General features: G+C 31.5%; 2 protein-coding genes across 3 annotated transcripts in view; one reads left to right on the top strand and one right to left on the bottom strand.

Moving 5' to 3' along the window:
• Nucleotides 1-38: 38 nt before the first annotated feature.
• On the top strand, nt 39-16,394 carry LOC106078287 (nucleoporin SEH1-like). Of its 2 annotated transcripts, none has more exons than XM_056034420.1 (10): nt 39-133; nt 2,329-2,452; nt 3,013-3,060; nt 3,732-3,962; nt 5,228-5,358; nt 5,752-5,844; nt 6,115-6,255; nt 6,582-6,660; nt 7,092-7,170; nt 8,353-16,394. In XM_056034420.1, the coding sequence occupies exons 1-10, from the start codon at nt 54-56 to the stop codon at nt 8,478-8,480; spliced, it is 1,134 nt and encodes a 377-aa protein (XP_055890395.1). In that variant the 5' UTR covers nt 39-53; the 3' UTR covers nt 8,481-16,394. The 2 variants fall into 2 exon arrangements, with proteins under 2 accessions (XP_055890395.1, XP_055890396.1); XM_056034421.1 differs by lacking the exon at nt 39-133 and adding an exon at nt 140-311.
• LOC106078284 (guanine nucleotide-binding protein G(s) subunit alpha) overlaps nt 12,444-22,646 on the bottom strand; it is a 23,327-nt gene continuing 13,124 nt past the window's right edge. Inside the window, exons 6-10 of the mRNA XM_013239131.2 lie at nt 18,578-18,706; nt 18,187-18,366; nt 17,497-17,627; nt 16,543-16,610; nt 12,444-16,393 (exon numbers count right to left, since the gene is read on the bottom strand). Of these exons, the coding sequence (XP_013094585.1) occupies nt 16,247-16,393; nt 16,543-16,610; nt 17,497-17,627; nt 18,187-18,366; nt 18,578-18,706 (655 nt within the window). The 3' untranslated portion in view covers nt 12,444-16,246. The remainder of the gene's footprint in view (nt 16,394-16,542; nt 16,611-17,496; nt 17,628-18,186; nt 18,367-18,577; nt 18,707-22,646) is intronic.

Genomic DNA, 22,646 nt, shown 5'->3' with positions numbered 1-22,646 from the left:
AGATCATCTAAATCTAGATGTACATCTAGATCTATTCTAGAATCTAGATCTACATGTTATTAAGTATAACAGTTTTGTTTCGTATCCTAAGTTGGTTAAAAACCTCTCTCTTCTTGCAAGATAAATATTGGTGGTAAATCCTTACTCACTTACTCTTCGTCTCTTCAATCTCTTGTCAGTCTGTATTTGACAAGTGTTGTAGATAGTTTGAGAAAGTGTATATTTAGATGTATACCCAGTACTAAACTCACTTGACTCACCCTGCCTAAACTAACAGGAACACTACTAGTACTACTACTAACATTTACACAGTGAGTCTAGTCAGTCTTAGTAAAAACTCTTAGTCTACTCTAGTGAAGTGTTAAAGTTAAAGGGAAACTCCGATGGTTTTGACAATTTTTGATATGTGTTTTGATTTAGATCTACAGATAATGAATATATTATTATTTTGTTTTTATTTGCAATAAAAACTTATTAATTGATATTTTTCTGACGTAATTTTCCTGCCCATCCAAAACGGTCAGACTTTCACCGGGTTTCTAATTCTATGTGACGTCACACATGCCTATTAATTTAATCTATTGTCTTACTGTATAACGGGAAACCATACAGTAACGTTTACATTCTCGTAAAAGAAATATATCTTCATCTATGCAGTTAGATCTAGATCTTGTAAGCAAAGAAAAAAAATGCGTGTTAAAGGAGATTTACATGCTTGACTAACCACGGTAGTGTGTATCTTCTCACCTGACCACTCAACACACAACAAACACTATCGCTTGGTTGTCTTGTCATGACTGACTACACATAGTCTAGACTAGCCTTACACTGACCACTTGGGACAGGGAGGGGCTTAGATGAAAATGTTACTTTTTTTTATCGAGTTGGTTGTCCTAATGCTTTTAAATCTATCTATCTATATATAACCATAGCGCTTGACTAGGCCGCCACTAAGACTTACAGCCTAACAGCTACTGTAAGAATGAAGCGATACGATTGGTCAAATCTAGATTCCCTTTTAGTATTGATGAGGGAAGTGACGTATGCCTAACCTAAAAACAAAATATCATAGAACCCCGTTTTTTTTTAGATTTCAAGAATTTACTGTCTAGTTTATTAAATAGAAATGTTTCTAAGCATTTAAATAAAAAATGGAAAAATGCTTACTATTAGAACTTTTTACGCAGAAAAAATATTTCCATATTGACTAAATCTATGACTAGATAGATTAGATCTATTAGCTGATCTCTAGATCTGGTTATGGTAAAACTTTGATCAAAGGCCCCTTTTGAAGAATGTTACACAAGTGGCAGAGGACAGCTGCCAAATAATTTACCTGAAAAAACGCATGTTATATTATTACATAATATGGATCCAGAGTTTTCATTTATATAATTAGAATGACTAGATCTTTCACGAACTATTGTAATTTAAACATTATACTACCATCACTGCTAGGTTACCTGCCAATAGTAACCTTTAGTAACCTTGTGACCAGATGACCTTAGGAATAGACAGCACGCTGCCACTTGCATAACATTCTTCTAAAGGGGCCTTCGATTGGAAGTTTTACCCATTCTCTGTTCTGGACAATGCCCCTCAGTTAGGTACATGTCCATCCTGCCATCTTTGGCCGTCTTTGCTTCGTGTTCTTCTGATCTCCTCCATGTTTGCTTTGGTTTCTAAGCCTTTCTCTTCACTTGTGGGTTTCAGTCTAAAGCTGGTTTTGCAATGTTTTCTGTTGTTTTTTAACTTTGTATTATCAATCCAGCCCAATCAGAACTATTGGTGTTTGCTTGGTTGTTTCCCACTTTAATGAATAAGATTATAAGACAGAAGGCACAGTCACTGAGTAGGTCTGTGACATACAGAGGACCAACATGCATAATCTTTGCATCTAATTAAACACATTTTTAATTTTCTAACTCTGCAAAAGACAAATGATTTGAATTTGTTAGTGATAAAGTAACTTTGTTATGGATGCTAATGAGATTCAAATAAATATATGTGATTGACAAGTAAAGATTGTTCAGATAATGAAATAGCTTTTGCTTCCTATCAAGTTTGAAATCCAACTCAAACTGAGTTTTGTTTGCTGAGTGCCTAAAGACAGCACAGAAATCTTCTCCCAGCATGTCCACAAAGCCCACTCAACATGTTTTTTAATAAACATGAAAGATGTGCTTTACAAAAAATAAATAAATAATAATAATATTAATATTTGTAAACTTATTTTTTCAAACAGTTTAAAAATAAATAAATCTCTTTTGAATAGTAGTGGCTCATTTTAGTTGATTTAAAAAAAACAACTATTCTATTTGTCCACAGTCACTTCTACATTATGTTTGTTGCTAAGTCTATATCATCAGAGCATAAAGATATTATCCATGATGTGTCCTTTGACTACCATGGCACTAGAATGGCCACCTGTTCCAGCGATCACACTGTTAAAGTAAATACATCATTATTACATATTACCTATAGTTTAATATATTTTACTCTTCTTAAATATTTTGTTATTCTTGTCACTTGTAGCCAAATTAATGTTTATGTCTTGGTTACTGAAAGTGTGCCACACACTCATTCTCATATAGTGTTTTCAGTCTTAGGCTTTTCTCTTTTGGGTTAACAAATAGGAAACCTATATGTATGTATATCATGAACTATAGAGCATATCTTCTTCCAAACAAAATGTGCATTTAAAATGATTGCCTGCAATCTGGACTAATGGCTAAATGTCCCTGGCTATAATATGATCAGTGTAATCAGGTTTTTTGGCATGTAGACAAAAAGATGGACAAATTGATGGTTATAGTAGCACGTGTATTACTTTCAAATAATATGAACTGACTATTAAATCTTCTTAAAAATGTGTACCTGTACTTGAAAATAAAATATAAAATTTTTAGTTTTCCCTTTACAAAGGCTCTTGAACGAAACACATTTTGTCTTCATTCCCTTTTGAATTAGAATTAATGTGGTGTTAATTAATGCTTTTAAAATTGTTGACAGGTTTGGGATTTGGAAAAAGGAGAATGGCATTGCACTGCTAGCTGGAAGGTCTGTGTTTTTGTCACATTATTTTCAAAGTTTGTGTTATTTAAAAACAAAAAAGGGAATTTATTAATTATTCCTTTAATATCTAGTTGTTACATAACAAAACTGGTGCACAGCCAAAAACCAATAGCTAATAATCATTGGTAAAACCTGGCAAATATCAAAATAACACATTTTCCACTAGATAGTCATTGCAACATTATGGCTTGTAATTCCTGTTGTTGTTTTTTTTAATGAATTTGTATAGCTAATTAACTGAATCATTGTAAATACTAAACTGGAGATACTGAACATTTAAAAAGCAATAAATAATGATAAGATTTAAAACATATATAGGTACTCTAAAATTATAAAGAAAAATCAGTATCAAGAAATTCACTGATTAACAATTTTTAATCTTAACAAGAGATGTTTCTTAGCGGTTTTTACTGCTTGGGAGAATTTTTGAGGAATTACGATATAATTTTTCTTTAATACAAAGTAAAAAAATGTATACATTATGTTCCTTTTTTGACTAAGCAACTTTTTCAATTTTTTTTTAAAAATCTTTAGACATATACTTATTGTATAATAGGCTTTGTTATTTTCAGATTGCATGTTAACTATGAAAACATTTCATTATAATAACATATTATTACATGTCAACTTACATTATGATAATATTGTTGTTACAGACTCACAGTGGCTCAGTGTGGCGAGTAACATGGGCACATCCTGACTTTGGTCAGGTTCTTGCAACATGTTCATTTGACCGTACAGCAGCTGTTTGGGAAGAGTTAAGTGGTGACGTGGGCACAAAGGGAGGTTCCTCAAGTAATACCTGGATTAAACGCACTTCTCTAGTTGACAGCAGAACCTCTGTCACAGATGTGGGCTTTGCCCCTAAACACCTTGGTTTACAACTGGTACATGTCTTATTTGTACAACTTAAGTTTTCTTGTTTGCTGGAAAAGTATTTTGGCTCATGTTTTTCTAAGAGACCCAAAATGAAAGTAATTGATTTAAAAAAACTAATGCACATATTTTATTTTTTTTTTATATGTTCTAATTGTTCTTTGAAGAACATTTTCATAGCTATACTTAGGAATTTTTTCTTTTTAATTTTTTTTTTCTGTCACTTAAATTACACTTGTAGTTGTCAACATTTTTTTTATACTTTTCATTGTTATATAGGACCCACACTAATTTTAGGTGTATAAATTATTAAACCATTTTATAACAGGAGGTCCTTTGAAATCTCCTTAAATTCAAAATATAGGAAATAAGTCCTGGAAATTTCCGGAAATTATTAAAATCTTTTGAAAACTCATACCAATCACCTGAAATATACAGCCGAAAATTGTCTTTGTTTTTTCACTCTTAAATTACCTAGGATAAACTCCCTCCGTCTGAGTTGCAAAAATAAAAGAGTGATCTTTCCATTGTGTCCAAACTCTTGAGCGTGCTCTGTCGCTTCGATAGTTACTACATTGTAGATTACTCCCCCCCCCCCTTTTTTTTTTTTTACGTGAGGTAGAAATAAAAAAAAAAAGAGTGCTATTGCAACGGTCCTGCCCTACGTGACTACGTGTTCTCTCCCCCCCCACCCCCCCTCTTGTTTTCTCGTGGACTATCCGCAGAGTGATCTTTCCTTTACTCCTTACTACTCGTTTAAAGTGTTGAGGGAAGAAGAGAATTATATATATATATAGATGTCTACAATCTGTAACTTTTAGGAAATGTGTACATTAATAGTAATATTTGGAAATTATTTTAACTCGATCACCTACTAAATTTTTACATTTTTTATAAATTCAAATGACATAAGTTTGTATATAAGGCATTGTCTTTGATTGCAAACATTAACAATCAGTACAGTATTTCACACAACCACGCAAACCAAGATGCGGCCTAAATATTTTTCCAGATCTGATGCAGACTAATCTATTTTAAGTATATCTTATTGAAATTGTTTTTAAAAAGTTGAGAGTCATCTGACAAGGAAATAGCTTTCCATAAATTGACGCAGATTCTCAGACACAAACTCCTCTTCTTCTCCCAAACATTGAGTCATAAATATTTGTTTTGTTAATTTTTTTGTTCTCTCTGTTACTCTTTCTTGTTTTGTTCTGGATGTTCATTTTATCTCCTAAGATTCTTCAAAGTATTCTAATCAAAGTCATTGTTCCAGGCAACTTGTTCAGAAGATGGTATTGTTCGAATCTATGAAGCTGTTGATGTTATGAACTTGAGTAATTGGCAGCTCCAGTATGAATTTAACTGTAATTTTAAACTGAGTTGTTTGTCATGGAACACATCAAGGTAAGAACTTTTTTCACTTGTCACTAGTGAATATTTGTAGCTTACAAAATGAATACAATTTAACATTGTTCAAATATAAGTGCATCAAAATGTAGTGGCTAAATAATTTTATAAATAAGACATTAAACCTAGAATTTCAGTTGCTAAAAATCAATAGAGACAAAGATTTAAATTAAAAAGGAACTTCCATTACGCTTCAACAAGTACACACAGACACTCTTACTTAAATATTTTGCACATAGAATGGGTTGGCTAAATAGTTATAAAAATCAACATTTTCTAACATTTCTAATATGATTGACTGGATAAGCACATTGCTATTTCTAAGGGATAATTCACATTCAAACAGTTTGAATAGTTGAAAGAAACAGAATTTTTTGTTTGTCCTGCTAGAATGCATCCTCCGATGATTGCTGTAGGCAGTGATGAACCAAGTCCAGCTGCAGGAGGGAAAGTTCAAATCTATGAATACAGTGAAACAAACAGGTAGAAAGCACCTACAGTAAACAGTTATTTGATTGTGATCCAAGTCAATTAAGTAAAATGACATAGATTATATGTTAGTGTTTATCAACAACTTTATAGGTAATAAGATAAACCATCATTTTTGTATGTAGTTAACAAAAGAAAATAAAATTGGTTAGTCCTTTGTGCAAGCCACATATTACCCTCATAAAGTTTTGATAGCTAAAACTCTGTTTCTCAGGAAAAAAAACTTTTAAAACAATCTGAATTTTTTTTTTTTATGGATTCCAGAAAATGGCAGAAAGTAGAAATCATCTATACAGTTACAGACCCAGTCCATGATGTCAGATTTGCTCCAAACATGGGAAGATCGTATCATCTCCTGGCAATAGCTTCCAATGATCTTGTTATTTTAACATTAAAAAACTTAAGGTAAAGTCTTAGCAGTGCATTGACTTAATGTCATAGATATAAATTTATCTTTATCATTCTGAAAAACGTCTGTACACAAAATTGAAATCAAAATAATGCTTCCTAAAGTTCCATTTCCTTCTGGTGTGAGCGCATACACACAATTGTTTTGTTGTTTTTTTTCTTGGATAAGCCAACAATCATTTTATTTTGAACATAATTAGCTGTAAGTCTCCTGCTTTACCAAAACTATTTTAAGTCATCTATAAATACTTTAATTCTTCATTTTATCATTTAGATCTCGTGTTATACTAATGAGAGATCTTCTATCTTTTTTATTCGTACAGAAAGGAGGGTGGCAATGCTGGAGGACCAAGTAGATTTGAAATTCGACAAACAGGAAGCTTTGATGATCACCAGTCAGTGGTTAGTAACTGAATACACATTTATTAGCTGGACTACTCATAAAACGGGGGCACAGTGGCTGAGAGGTTAAGTGCGTGGTTTCCGATACCTGTACTGGATTTGAATCTCGGTGAAGACAAGAATGTTCAAATTCTGGATTTTTAAGGCGCCCCTGAGTCCACCCAACTCTAATGGGTACCTGACTTTAGTTGGGAAAAGAAAAGGCGGTTGGTCATTGTACTGGCCTCATGACACCAAGCTCATTAACCATTGGCCGAAGAAACGGATGACCTTAATATCATCTGCCCAATACATCTTACTAACCCATATATATAAAGAAAACTATATATATATGTAAAATGACATGCAGTAAATTCATTTGCTAATCTTAAGTTAGTCTTAATCTTAATTTGCTAATCTTAATCCTTAAATCTATTTCTGCAATGTCTCAGGTTTGGAGAGTATCATGGAATATAACTGGAACAATTCTGGCATCATCAGGAGATGATGGTGCTGTTCGTTTATGGAAAGGTTAGTACAGCATTATCAAATAATTTCTTTTTATGAACTCAGTTGAAGTCCTTTCTTACATGATCTTGTAGCTGTCTCTCTACCTTAAATTATTTTTTTGCACCATTGCAAAATCTGTTGAAACAATATTCTCAAGAATATATTTTTCACAAAACCTTCATAATTTAGACAAACATGAATCCTGATCAAAAAGGATGCAAAAAGTTAGTGTCCCACTTTAGTCTAAAGAATGAGTTCAATCATCTTACTGAGCTTTTTCTCTTTCCCTTTACTATTTCTGTGTACTGCATTTTTTAGTCTTTTGATATCATTTCAGACTTACAAACAACTTGTAGTACCCTTTTAAACATAAAGCTTCATTTTTTTATAGATTGTACTAGTGTTTTAGTTTCATCTCATTTTGAGCAAAAAAAAATATTGAAAATCCGACATCATGATATTTTAGGCCTTTCAAAGTTCTGATGCAACAGCTACTTTTTTCTTTTCTAATAGCGAAAAATGTGATTTTTAAAATCAACTGTGCAAGCAGTTTTTTCATAAAAATACATTGTTTTTACAACTATTCACTATTAATAGTATCAAACATGGGAGGCTATTTAGTTAGGGAGATGACTATTTACCATATTTGTAACACATTTATGCTAACGGTTTTAGATTTTAAGTGGAAAATAATTTAAAACAATTAATTATAAGTATTTTTTCATATTATTGAACTGCAGTGCGGCTCATGTTACATAAAACACTTAACTAAAGGAGTTGTTTTTTTACGGAAATGTTTTTTTTTACTGAGGCTTTGAATAAGAGATTGACCCTTTACAAACCAATTAGATCAATTAGATGTTCATTATAAGACATCAGTTAGGCCAGGTTCACATCCAACTTCACCCTCACTTTCACCTATCCCTTGGACTGCTGGACAGTTGGGGTGCCACACAAGATCTGTCAACCTTCTTTCTCCATTCTTCTCTGTCATTTGCCTTTGATAGAATTTCATTATGATATTCTTTCTGAAAATATTGAAACCTGCCCTTTTACCTGCCTGGGTGGACCACTTCGGGGGCCGATTTTTGAGTTCGACACAAACTGTCTTTGTAACCTTGTTAAAAAATATGATAAGTAAGGTAATGTGGCATACAAGTAGTTTAATTAGTTTTTAACTTCGATATTTCTTCTTTATTACAGCTAATTACTTGGACAGTTGGAAATGCATAGCTGTGTTACAGTCTGAAACGTATGCTTCGGATATTGAAAAAACAGCATTTTTGGCCCCCAGTATAGCTAGCACACCAACACCTGGCAGTTATAGATAGGACTAGAAATAGCATCTTGCTATTGATATGTATTACATTTCCATGAGATATATTTTTTTATATAATTGTGTTAATGTCAAACACAATTCAAAGTAAATATTAAAAAAAAAAAAAAAAGAATCATAATGAAACTTTGTTTTGTTGGTTTGCATTTCTTATTTTTCTAAATAGCAGTCTATATTTTAGTCAGACACAAACTATAAGGTTTATTAATTAAAAGTGCTGCCATGATATGTTATATTCTAAGTACCACAAAGAAAAACAAAACAAGTCCAAGTGAATGGCAGGTCAAAACATACATTATAAAAATGCTTGATGGATTAAGTAGTGCAATAATCTGTTATCATTATCATCTTGTTTCAATATATTGTAATTTGAATGCAGAAATGATTAATATTAATAAATGTATAAAAATAAATATCAACTATGGTCCAAGCCATTTTGAATGAATAGATAGGCACCCAAAAGCCTTATGGTTTCACAAAGATTTTTTTTTACTACTAAGTTTTCACTATGATTGATTTCATTGTTGGATTTATATTCATTTTATACGGACCTAGTCTGAGAAGATTAAACTACAATCAACTGAACAGTGATATTGTGTCCCTTCTGTGTGTACTACATGTATTTTAAAGTGTGTGCAACATATAGACACAAACCAACTAAAATGTATGAAATGATGCAAATTCATTTCAACTGGCAATTAACTCCACAGTTCATATTCACCATTGCTAGTACTACTTGTGTCAAGACAATGAAGGAATGAAACCATAACATCTTATACATTTATTGATACAACTGAAGACTTATTTGTTCATTGAGAACTTGTATGGTAGTATGTACCCCACACACCTGCCCCTCTGTGGACAATACGCCCACCCTCTTTGAATGCTCCAATTTAATTCACTTTATGCGGACCCTAATAAAACAACCAACACTCAGTATGGCAGTGCAGTACAAATGAAAAAAAGAGCATACAGTTTTCTTGACAGACTGCAAGAGTTTCAGCAAAAAAAGCTGGCTAGAGCAATAGAAGAGATGGAGAACTTGTATATATCTACTAAAGAATTATTCCTTATCTTATCTTATAAACTACAGACGTTACTTCAAAAAAGAGGATTACATCCTACGCATCTAGGTCAGTCTAGGCATGCATGTTAATCAATTACTTACATTCTGCCAAGTCATTGGTTTTCCTGTCTGATTCATCCTCTAATAGCACAAGGGGAAGAACGAGTATTTGTAAAGATATGGCATTGCATATGGAAATATGAATATTTGTTTGTTATGAATCTCACTGCTCTATTTTATGTCTGTTCCAGTTTCTTAATATTTTCTTGAGTTGAGGGGTCCCAAACAGAGGATGCATTTTCTATAAATGACCTAACCAAGGTTAAATAACATTTTAGTTTTATGTTCTTATTAGTTTAGTAGAAATTTCTTTTAATAAACCCTAATGCTTTGTTTGATTTTTTTTATAGTTTTAATATGGGGATTCCATGATAGTCTTTCATTTATTGTAACCCCCTAGGTATTTTGAGTTTTTAGTCTGTGTTACTGATTTACCATGAATAAAATAAGTGGTATTTATTTTTGTTACTCTTAATAATTGACATTTTTCAGGGTGAAAATTTGATTCCCATTTCTGTAATTTATCTAATTCTCTCTGTAAAATGTCTGTATCTTGTGTTTTATTTATTGTTCTATAAATTATGCAATAATCTGCAAACTAATGCTATTTGGTAAGTTCCTTAAAGTACACCTGAATTTACTGTTATTGGTGTTGACCAATTTTTAAAAAAAGGAATCAATCCAAATGATAATAGTATTGTTATTATTCTTGGAAAGATGAACATAAAGCAGTAGCATGATCAATAATGAAGTCTTGATGCAGATTTATCAACATGCTATTATATTCATAGACTGCATACAATTAACTGTTAGAAATATTGAAATGGAAAAAAATTAGATGCCTAAACGTGTTACTATAGTAGGTACAGTGACTGGGCAAATTAAAATTTTGAACTTAATTATCAGTGTTTAGATTAATTGAGCTAATCAGTAATAAAGATACATTATTTTAAAATTGTTTTCCTTTTACAAGGAAAGGGATACAATTTAATTTATATTGGCCAACACCAAGGATTTAGTTTTTCTTAGAAATTTTTTTAAAGTAATTTTTCAAAATGTATCTAATTTTACTGTCTCAATGGAAACTTTTTTTTCCCAATTATCATTATGTGTAAACAAAGTAGATGGAATCTTTTTGTATCTTGTAAGTTATAATCATAAGAAACTGTTTGAGCAAATTGTACTTTCTGCCATTTAGATTTATGAACTGGAGTAATAGTTGCCATAGTTATTTTAATAAAGTTACAATTTATAATTCTAAATTGACATGTTTATATAATTCTTTATGACACCAAAACAGAAATAGAAAAAGTGTCATAACAGAAAGTTAAAGCAATTCACACAGGCTCCAGCTACAATAGCATGTCCAGTATGCAGCACTTCATCAGTCGCGTGGAGAAAGTCTGAATTGGTCTGCAAAGTCCCCCTAAACAAAAGAAGTGGTCATCATCAAATTTGAAGAACCAACTTTATATATATTTAGTACAAAGTATAGTCAACACAACTAGGGAGCAGGTATGTGAGATCTGTAGCATTATAGTTCTTAGCACTCACTGATAAACAGCAGCTTTTTGTTATGATTCACTGAACTATTTTTTGTTGTGTTTATTAGTACCAGTATTTCATACTCCATACTTAATCTTCAAACTCAGCCTTACATGAAATCTTAGAATTAGCACTAAAGAATTGTATTCAATTAGTTCAAAACTACAAAATATTGTAAATGGTTCAGGTAATCTAAACTTGTAAATGTATTAGTCTACATTAACAATTGATACAGCTTTAACGTTCTTTGAGTTATTTATTATTCATACTAAAGATAAAAACGTTACAAACTGGAAAAACAATTCATAGACTGTGAAACTTACCATACTGAGTATTTTACCTTAACTGTGTCAGACTGATTAGTACTACCACTTTATTTTCAATTTTTAGGATTCTATTTATGTGGTCTTCCTCCTACAAGTCAATATGTTTGTTATGGATATTAAATAAATGTTTTCTTGTATTTGTGTGTTAAAAAAATTGTTGTACCACTACAGTACTTTTGGTTCTTATTGAGTGAAGTATCTGGTACATGTTAACATACTGTATTAAACGTTTATAAAAAGTAATACTCATAGTAGTATTCAATGACTACATAGCATTAAGTCAAAATAATAAAGAGAGATATTACCTAGGCCAATCATTCTACAGCTGAAATAATGTAGCCTACAGTGTTTTGTTTTTATTTGTTCCTCAATACAGAAAAAGATTCAGATGCTTGTGTTCAAGATTAACTGTAGGAAGTATTTTTATTTTTAAAACTGCTTAACAGTAAAAATGCATTTAAACAGCTCAAACATTGAATGGTATCACAGGGGACTCATTTGGTCCAAGTCTCCTTCCCCCTTCTTTTTCCCATTAATTTAACTGAAATTACAAGACATGGTTTGGCAGTGGTGAAGTAGACTATTCTGTCTTCCAGATATTGACTATTTCTTTTTCATGGCTATATGTTCAATTTCACTTGAGCTTTACTTCTAGACTTAACGTTGCTGTATGCTTCTCTTGATGGCCTTACAATACTACACAATATCTTGACAAGTGAAAATTAGTTTATTACTGTCTTACATAATGTATTGATAATCACAATGATGGCAAAGTTCAGTGTTAGAGGATCTTCACATATATAACTATGCATGCACGTATCCTAGTATAATAAATGGACTTGATTAAAAATTAGGACTATATTTTGAAACTTTGAAGAACTGAAAAGGTTAAGAAAAGTACAATAAAACAGAGACTAAAACTTGAAAATAATAAAAATTGAAAAAAAAAAAAAAAACAATCAAAAATGAAAACTTAAATTTATTTACATTTGTTACCATCTGTACTAAAGTCAAATCTTTTGATCCAATTCTCAAGACTATACACACAAAGAAATAAATAGTTAAATGCTCCCCTGCATTGTATAGGGGGGAGCGCAGTAAGAGATAAAAAGTTAGACTAATTCTTTCAATCATCTTGATCACAGTTCTCTAGAAAATCACTCAACAGAAGGGAGGTCTCTGTCCTAATGTTAACATCATAGACAGAAGTTATAAAAAAAAAAAAAAAAGCATTCTCAGCACACTTTAATTGTACAGTCCCATCATGAAACATTCAGAGAAGATGCACTAAAACAGTGAGTGAAAAACAGGAAGGACTGCTCAACATGTGCACTAGATCAGATCAGCACTTACCCAATCCTAGCCAAACAGACTTTGGGGAATTGCTGATGCTATAAAGTGACTTTAAGAAACACTGAATTCTGTTGAACATAGATATGTATAGACATGGATTGCCTTCTCTATTTCTAGGTAATTGTATGCTCACAAAGATTTGATAGAACTACTTTCTGCATTATTAGATAAGCAAGTGTAAGCTTAAACTACAATTATTTACATGATCAATAAAAGAAACATGCCAAATATATTTTAGTCACAAAATAAAAAGATCATTTTTTTTTATTTCATTTAGAAATGACTTATGATTGCTGACCCACTTTTCTCCAATTGCAGTAATGATTTACTAATTTTCAATCAAACTTTGATCATTGAAATTTAATAGAATAGGAAATATCTATTTTTTCAACAAAATTGAAATGTAATTCATGTCCTTCCTTGTTTAAGACTGAGTGTTATTGGCATGTCTGGTTGCAGTACTAGTCTCTTTAAGAATGTGAACCTGTCAATTTCTCCCAAAAAAAACATTTCAAAAGAAAGTAGGCAAAATATTCAACACATTTGTTGACAACTTTATATAAATAGTATAGAATCCATGTCAATACATATTTATGCTTCCATCACATTCAGTTACAGTTTAGTACCAGGATTTAAGATCAAATACAAATACTGCTACATTGAATTTCAAATGTATGCCCTATGAACCCATTCTATAAGGTTGCTTGTCTTTTTTTTTTAATTTCATTTGGTTTTTTATTTCTGTGAAGTCAGTTCACAACATTCATGATTTTAATCAGAGTACTTTTGTTCAACAAAGTATTCCTGGGATGAATAAAATTGGGGCGAGAAACAAAATCCCCCATCCTCCAAAGATAGTAAGAGAAATAGAAATGTGCTTCTGAATTAAAATTTAGAGAACACGTTTCATGTGAATATGGCACAATTGTTCATTGTTCCGTTTTATTAGGTAATCATTGTTGAAATGTGAAACTAATCTGCAATGTATGCATGACATAAAGAATAAACAATGCTTTGAAGTTAAAAAGAAAAAATGGAACTATTTAAATCTAGCTACAAAAGAAAAATGTTATAGTCTAATTGTCCTAAGGCAGTCTTTTGGTCCACTAACTTGTACCACCAGGTATACACTGAATGCTTTCATAATAAAGAGATATTTCTTGAGAATGAAGCATGTTCTCACTAGCAGAAGGATATATACACATTTACACACACACTTGTGAAATATAGATCTTTTCTGATTATCTTTGACAAGTAGAGGCACAAATTAGAAAACATTGGAAATTAAAGCCAAATACTGACAACCAAAAGTACTGTGGGTATTTGCTTGTCTGTGGTGTGTGTGTGTGTGTAAATATGTCTATATATAAATATATATTGAGATCACAATATATGTTGTTGTTTTAGTTTGTTTTTGTTTTTAATAAAAAAAAAAAATAAATAAAACTAACATGTCTATTTGTTTCACTCAATGAGTTTAAAATGATATTTTAATCGACTATTGATACTAGTAGGTAATAGCAATCATCATCTTTTTGAAATAATCAAGTAAAAAACAAAGGTTTAAAATAATATTAAATGTAACAATTTGTTTTAAAAACCTAAGAAACAATAACAATCAAACAAACAGCAAACAGAGAATACGATAAAATCCAGCTGAGCAGTTTCATCAGGACAAGAACATTTGTCCATAGGAAGGTTGGTTATTTCAATCAAATTATTGTTTTTTTTTTAAGGGGATTGATGTTTTGAAGCTATATATATATATATATATATATATATATATATATATATATATATAATCTACACACAAGCATAATCGAATTAACACATCTATTAATGTGTATAATCACATACATACATTGGTAAAGAAAAGAATAGTCTCAACAGATGTACAAGTCTAGAATTACATACACGCAACTGATGTCAATCAGGTTTGCAGAAATTCATTAGAAAAAAAAATAAAATAATAATAATTAAATAAACTATGCTTACAAATCAAGAAGTATTCCCCAGTCTATCACACTTGATGTTAAATATTTGCCAGCAGTCAACCACAAGGACCAAGTCCAATAAGTTTGTGTTTAAATTGTGTGTTTTGTTTGAATAAGACCTTATTCATTCTTCCATGCACTATGCTGTATCTCTATTTACACAAATATAGAGTAGAGATAGATAGGAGTAATCAATTTGAAAGATTCAAAATAAATCAATACCAATTTAACCGAATGCAAATCAACACAAGCTTTAAGCATGTAATAATGGTTTGGGTAGGAGGGGTGAATCAAATAATTTACAGAAACTACAACAATACTTCAATTGGTCAATTGTTTAATGTAGTTGCATCTTCTAGTATGCACAGCCTTCTTAGTCTTCCATGAAGACTTACAACTGTAGCGACCAGGATTTTTTTCAACGTATAAAAAAATTGAATGACCAGGAGCATCTTTAGATCCTTTCAAACTATGGTTCATATACAACCCCTATATTGGCTGAAGAGTCCATTGACTACCTTCACTGGATGACACATAAAAAAAAAAACAGATGCTAGCATCTAACATGAGAGTTAGGTGTGACATTTATTCAATTCATAGAGTTTCAGTTGGTTGTCAGAGAACATTCACTGACACCTCCACACAATAAAACAATGTGAAAGTATAAAACACATTTCTCTCCCTCATTGTGCTCCTAACTTTTGGCAAAGAAATAAAATGATGGTAGCTACATTTAAAAAATAAAAACTGTGGAATTAAACTGTGTTTACTTATGATTACATTGTTATTGAAGTACAAAAGGTTATTGTTACTATCTCTTAGCATTCCATTCTAATTGTTGAGCATTGACTAAACATCCATAAACCAGATCAAATGTCAGAGTCCACAACAAACATAATAACATCAACTGAAAGCAGCACAATACATCCTCACACCTGTGTCTCACTAGCTCTGATAGAGATTGTTTGTACTTGATTTATACTATATAGGTAGCATAGTCTAAGCGGCTAGAAGGTGCCACACTATCACATATATCACATCAGTTGTCGCAATGCCTCACTGCCTCGTGGCAGCAGCAATAATGTCATTGTCAGTAATAATATTAAGCCCTCAGCCTTGCCAGAAAATGTTTTTTTTTTTAAAGACTCCAGGATGGTAGCCCAGAATAATTTCTCTTTGTTTAGTAAGCAGGACCAACAAATGAGGTTTTCAGCTGTATGGCAAGGCAAGGGAGAGGGACGGAAGAGAGTCACTGGAAGCGCCGAGCCCCTTTCACAGCCAGCCTTTCTGCTTCCATCCTCTTGAGACGGTGGCGTACATCCTTGAATTCAAACATACAGAAACACACACACGGCCAACAAAAAGCAGAGATGCATCACAATAGAAAATAGTAGTTCAGCAATTGAGCTGGCCAAAATCACAGAAGCTCATATTGTCGTAGGTGCATTCGCTGAATGATATCTCTACAGTCGTCAAACACTCTGCGGATATTTTCTGTATCAACTGCACATGTAAAATGAGGATAGCAATAGTGCCTACCATCTCCACTTGCTGTGCTGATTCTCTGTTAAAAAAAATGTATTATAAAAGTTATTTACTACACACACAAAACTTTATACAATTATTTCAAGAAACTGATTATATGTATTTTGTTCCAGAGTGCACAGTACATTAAATTAAATTTAAAGGTAAATATTAAAAGAAAATACGTACCAAAAATTCATCCCTAATAAAATACTTTGCTCTGACTACCTCAGGGTCATCTCCCGGTTCAGATGAGGCTGTATCAACAAATAAATGTAAGCATTAATATTCAGAGCCACTACATTTTCATCTTCTTGTTATAATTGTTTTGACCTTGAGAGATTATCAGCTTCAAAGCATTAAATCTAGCAAGACTGTGGAGCCTTCTGAATTTTGTGATGTAATTTGAAAATATACATTTTCACTTATATTAATTATACATCATTTCCAGCTATTAAAATTAATATACATGAACATGTCTTCATGCTGATCATCTGATGCATGCACATGATCACAATATTTAAACTATATTGATACATTTTATCTTAATGTAAAAAAAAAAAAAAATTAACAAGAGCAAAATGAAGTTGAATGTACTATCAAAATAAGGTTATTTAGATCTGCTGAGTAGAGGAAAAGAGTAAACCAGAAGACACTGTCCTCAATAATTTTGTGGACATGGTTGCAAGAATAAACTTGTACACATTGCTCTCTGTGTCATTTTGGGTTTCCTATTTAGAGAGTGCAAGTAATTGACCATTGATGAAACAAACTTGTTACAAAGCAATACATATGGGCAGGTAGGTAGCAATTAACTTCTTATTTTTAATTCATAGGTTACATAAAATGGCAGGTACATGGCTCTGTTGATATTTGATAATCAATAGTGATTATGAAAAATAACAGTAGTTAACGTGTGTTGACCACCAGCATTTTATGCTTTCAGAGCAATAGTATCCTCCCTTAATGCCAAAAAAAATCCAATCTCAATGGTTGCAGCTCACACCTAGCTTAAATAATATTGATCCAACTGATCCACTGGTACTACTGCATTTTAATTCATTGGTTTCTTTATTCAGCATTTAAATTTCAAAATATTTGATGTTACTCTAAAGAAAAGTATAAAAATGAAAATGTGCTTACCATCAGGTGGTACCTGGTATCTGGCATATTCAGGGAAATAATCTTCAATCTTTGATTTTCCAGCTTTAACCTTTTCAGCTAATAGATCTTGTTTATTTAAAAACAAAATCACTGATATTGTTCTCAGCCACCTAGAGCAATCAAAAGAAAAGATTAACTAAGTTGAACTGTTTCAGCAACAGAAGTTAAATTGTGTTGGAAATGCTAAATATTCAGTATCAATAGTTTGAAATAGTGACTCCCCTTGCATATGAAATACATAAGAAAAATACCAAGGGAGAATTGCATAATTTTTATATTTAAATAATAAGAATTTGAAAACTGTGAATTGCAAATTAGATTAATTAAGATCTTAAATTTATGTAGATTTTAAGCAAAACTATTCCCTCCTTTGTAAGACTATTAATATATAAGTTGAAAGTGCCTGGTGTAACCAAGCATGTAAACAGAAAATTTTTTGTTAATTTTTAAAAGACATTTTAAATAATTTGTACCAGGTAAATGATAATAATGGATTCTCAGAAATAATAAATTCTGAAAATAACCTACAAGGCTTTGCATATTTTTATCTATTTTTTTTTTTAAATTAACAGGCTTTTCTTTTTTTTTTAATTGCAATACACAAGTCACATATATTTTGGCTTTAAAAAAAAGACAATTAGAAATAATTTCCTTCTCCATTTGTCTTACCTATTGTTCCAAATACTTTTAAAAAGATCTAAAGACTCTCTTAATCGATTCTGAGTAGCATCTTCTCGTAACACCATATTGTATCCACTACAAGCTGTAACAAAGATGATTGCTGTCACATCATTAAAACACTGAATCCATTTACGTCTTTCATCTCGCTGGCCTCCTACATCAAACATGCTACAAGAAGATAGGTTAGAAGATCTCTCATCAGTATCAGTGAACTGTAGTGTTTTTAATATTATCTAGACAAAGTGTTCTTGTCATAGTGTCTTAACTAAAACAAACTGGTATTATTACAACATAGAATTAGCTTCAATCTAATCAAGAGATTTTCAAACGTGAGGACAAGTGACAATAATTGATAGGAAGGCTCAAATAGTATACTCACTGAAAATTCACTTTATCCACACTGAACTTTGTTTCAAATATCCCTGATGTTAGCACACGACATCTAAGTATATCTTGTTCAGAAGGAGTGTACTCTGGTTGCTTTATTAAGTGAACTCTATCTAAAAAACTGTAAAATAAGATAAAAAAAAATCTTTTAAGAAAATGTAGAATGGTGACATTCTTTTTTTTTCATTCAAGTTTCCATTGCTTTAATTAGGTATAAGAATGCTTTTTTTAAACTAAGGCAATGGTTTCATTAATCACAAGTCTATTCTCCGTAATCTAGTCCCACCTGCAGAACTAAAGGGTAGAAATGTTAAGTGAACCAGAAGCCTCAAATTAAAAAAAGATGCATGCTTAAACCTAATATAAGAACAATGTATGTGATGATTAACAACATAATTAATGCTACTTGTGGTACTGACCAATAACTGAATTGACTAAAAGCCAATCTCTAGCCAGTGTCTATGAATGTTGTCTGCTTACTTTCTAAGTCTTCAATGATTTGTTCAACTATTAAAAAAAAAAGTTTTATACATCCTTTCAGGGAACCCATAAAAAGAGGGTCAATTGGAGTTTAGTACAGTAGTATGTTTCAGTAAGGTAATTGTATAGTCAGTATTTTGTGCTATTACTTTGCTTACTTTGAACAATTAATATACCACCCCACTTACAAAGGAGTTGTCAAGTTTCACATTATATCCAGTGTAAGGAGAGAGCCAGATAGAGGGATGTAGCAATGTCTAATACTCTAGTCACTTTTAAGACCTCAGTATTCCTAACTAATAACAGAAAAAAAAAGTATAGACCTATTTGACAATCTGATGTTCAGTTCATAAACAAGATGACAAACCCGCCTCAATTCTGATAATCACAAATGTCATGTGATCTCAGCGCACTGGCTTCATAATATAATTTTGTGAATATTTACATCTTTTTTTCCTCTTATAAAGTGTGTTCAAAACACAATCACAATGGCAATATGGCCTCACGATGACCAGTTCAGAATAGTCAGAAAATGCAAAGTTAAACTGTATGGCCACATCACAAGGTTCTTATGGTTTGCAAAGACTTTATTGCATGAAGAAGTACCAGGAAAAAGAAGGACAGAGACTGCAATGGGAAGACAAGATCAATGAAAGAGATTCTAGTCATTATGCAAGACAATGGAGACAGTCAACAGATAAAGTGTGGTGCCCCAACAGACTCAAGTAGTAGAAAGTAAAGGTGGTGAATCATGATAGTTTCAAAATATAGAGGTGTACTATGTCAGTTTCAAAATATAGAGGTGTACTATGTCAGTTTCAAAATATAGAGGTGTACTATGTTAGTTTCAAAATATAGAGGTGTATTATGTTAGTTTCAAAATATAGAGGTGTATTATGTTAGTTTCAAAATATAGAGGTGTATTATGTTAGTTTCAAAATATAGAGGTGTATTATGTTAGTTTCAAAATATAGAGGTGTACTATGTTAGTTTCAAAATATAGAGGTGTACTATGTTAGTTTCAAAATATAGAGGTGTATTATGTTAGTAACATAAGATATTCAAATGTAAATATAGAGTTCTAAGCAAAAGTACAGAAAGATTGAATTTTAATTGAAGAATTTTTTTTAAATCAGTGACCTTGATATGCATTAGAAGGGCTAGATAGATTTCATATATAAAACACACAGTGTACTAATATACACAGACAAAACATAAACAAAAAGACATTAAGCAAGTAGGAATGTCCTTAAAGACACAGTGACTTGACCTCTAACCCAGACCACCCTATATCTATTTATGAACATGTATAGACCACTTTGACTGTAAGCTGTGTTGTAGTATTTTAGTTCTGGTGAATCAGTGTTACAAGATCTGTGTGTGTGTGTGTGTGTGTTGGTTCACATACAAAGAATAGTGAACAGCATTCAAACTAAGTAAGAAGTTATGCCTCAAGACAAATATAAGCTAACCTAGGAGTGTAATGAAGGATTAGAGAAGAAGGTGACTCAGAGAGAAGATTATATAACACAAACACACTCAATCCCACTAGAATATAACACCAAATCCTTTTCAAGCAACATGATTTTTTTTAAAAAAGGAAGCTATTGGCTTATCAGAGTGTGTGATCAATTATTACCAAACTTGATTTCAAGTGTTAAGTTCAATATTAGGTATTTTTTAAGGTGTATGTATACATTTGATCATACTTTATGGTGCCACTTGTACTACTTTGATGTGGCACATAATTCTAGGAGCAAAATTAAACCTTAAAACAACCTTCTGTTAAATATAAAGAACTAATATCTGTAGTCAAGCAAACTCTCTTCACTAATCTCAAAAGGTTTGACTGGGGAAAACAAGTGAACAAGTATTGGGAACTACTGCTTTAAGAATAGGTCCTTGTTATCTCCAGACACTAAATATAGGTTAAGTGTACACAGTCCAATGACATAAAGAACATTCTAATTGTGAGCCTGAGTTATCTGCACACAGTTTGCCATGAGATAAATGCTGTCCTAGCAACTCTCTGAATGGATACATCAATTCACCTTCCACCTTGCAGAAGTTCAAACTAATTACCTTCTGTGATTAAAAAACACAAGAAAGAAAAAGAGCTGAATTGCTTGTCTAATATATATGAAAAGTACTAGATCTACTTTAAATGGCTAGAATGAAATCTAAGAACTATGATACAAGGATAAAATAAGACCCAGAACATCAAAAGACATGGTGTAAATTATTGCTGAATATATCTTTTTAATATATCCTAATGACATCTATGGTCTTGTGTTGAATCAAATAATAATTGCTTTGGCATGTTATGAAGCAAAACAGCCAGCTATATAAATACCATGACACTTTCTAAAACAATGCATGTCAATATTGAACTAATTTATGAAAACACATGCAAAGATTCATGATGGTTGCATGAATGATCTAGATTTGACCAATCAAATGAGAGTATATAAGTTAAAAGGTTCCTAAAGATAGATACACAGTAATTCACATTAAATACTGTAACTGTTTAGGATTTAAGTCCTGGACAAATATTTAATAATGCTATTATTAAATAATGCATATATAACATAACTGTAATCCTGTTCCTGTTTTGCTGGCTAAAAAAAAATCTTGTATTTACTTTTAATCTTTAGCAAAAAGGTGCCATGTAGAATTATCATTCATTCATTGTTCAGTGAGAAAAGATCCATTATTGATTTTAACAGATTATTATATGTCCATAATTGCAATTTAGATTATATTCAATAAATATGTTTAAAAAAAAACACATGTATCAGCCTCCTATCAGCCTCCATATGGATGCGCCACTGTTGTTTTTGAGCTTTTAGTTAGTCAATCTGTCCTGTTTAAATCTCAAAAAGTGCTAAAATATCTTAAAATAGTAAAAAACACTCCATCCAATGTAAAAATAAAAGTACAAGTTTGAGGAACTATTTCTTTCTTACTTTTTTCTTTTCAAAGAGCAAATGTAACAATCAAACTATTTATCTTGCTAACATAAATTAAAACTCTCTGGACAGTAATGTATAGCTGTCAGTCTCAGAGAACAAAGAAAGCTAACTGAAATTATTAATCACAAAATTATGTTTATTTTTTCTAAAGCACAGCCTAAGAAGTCAATGTGAATGTGCCAGATTAATAACTATAATAGCATGCTGCAAGTCATTGTTATTGGCAATGCTATTTACAATGTTAAATTCCATGTGAAAGCTATCATTGTAGCATGGCTATGATGTTAATTTCCTCCTTCAATCATCTCTCCAAAAATGAAAACATTCTAATCAATTATTTCATTGCTTTCAAAAATGTAATTTTTCTATAGACATTCCTGACATTTCTATTGAATAATAAGCATCTATAGTTCACCAGGACATCTATGAATTTAATCAAAAAGTATCTATATTCCATTTGAATTTATTTTAGTATAATTCTATCAATTTAAATAAGTATTCTTGTCAGTTGTTAACTTGTAGCACCAGATTACTAGTAGCCAACTAAATCGATGAAGGTGTATTTTAATTATAGAACTTGAAATAGCTAGAGGATGAAGGTGTATTATA

Source organism: Biomphalaria glabrata, chromosome 7 (genome assembly GCF_947242115.1).
Source record: "Biomphalaria glabrata chromosome 7, xgBioGlab47.1, whole genome shotgun sequence".
In the NCBI taxonomy this organism is placed as follows: Eukaryota; Metazoa; Mollusca; class Gastropoda; family Planorbidae; genus Biomphalaria; species Biomphalaria glabrata.
The sequence above is the reverse complement of the archived record's forward strand: the minus strand, read 5'-3'. Positions and strand labels throughout refer to the sequence as shown.

Coding starts and splice junctions, on each gene's coding strand:
- LOC106078287 (XM_056034420.1), top strand. CDS start 54: ATGTTATTAAGTATAACAGTTTTGTTTCGTATCCTAAGTTGGTTAAAA. Junction 134..2,328: donor TTGCAAGATAAATATTGGTG/GTAAATCCTTAC, acceptor ATTTGTCCACAG/TCACTTCTACATTATGTTTG. Junction 6,256..6,581: donor TTAACATTAAAAAACTTAAG/GTAAAGTCTTAG, acceptor TTATTCGTACAG/AAAGGAGGGTGGCAATGCTG.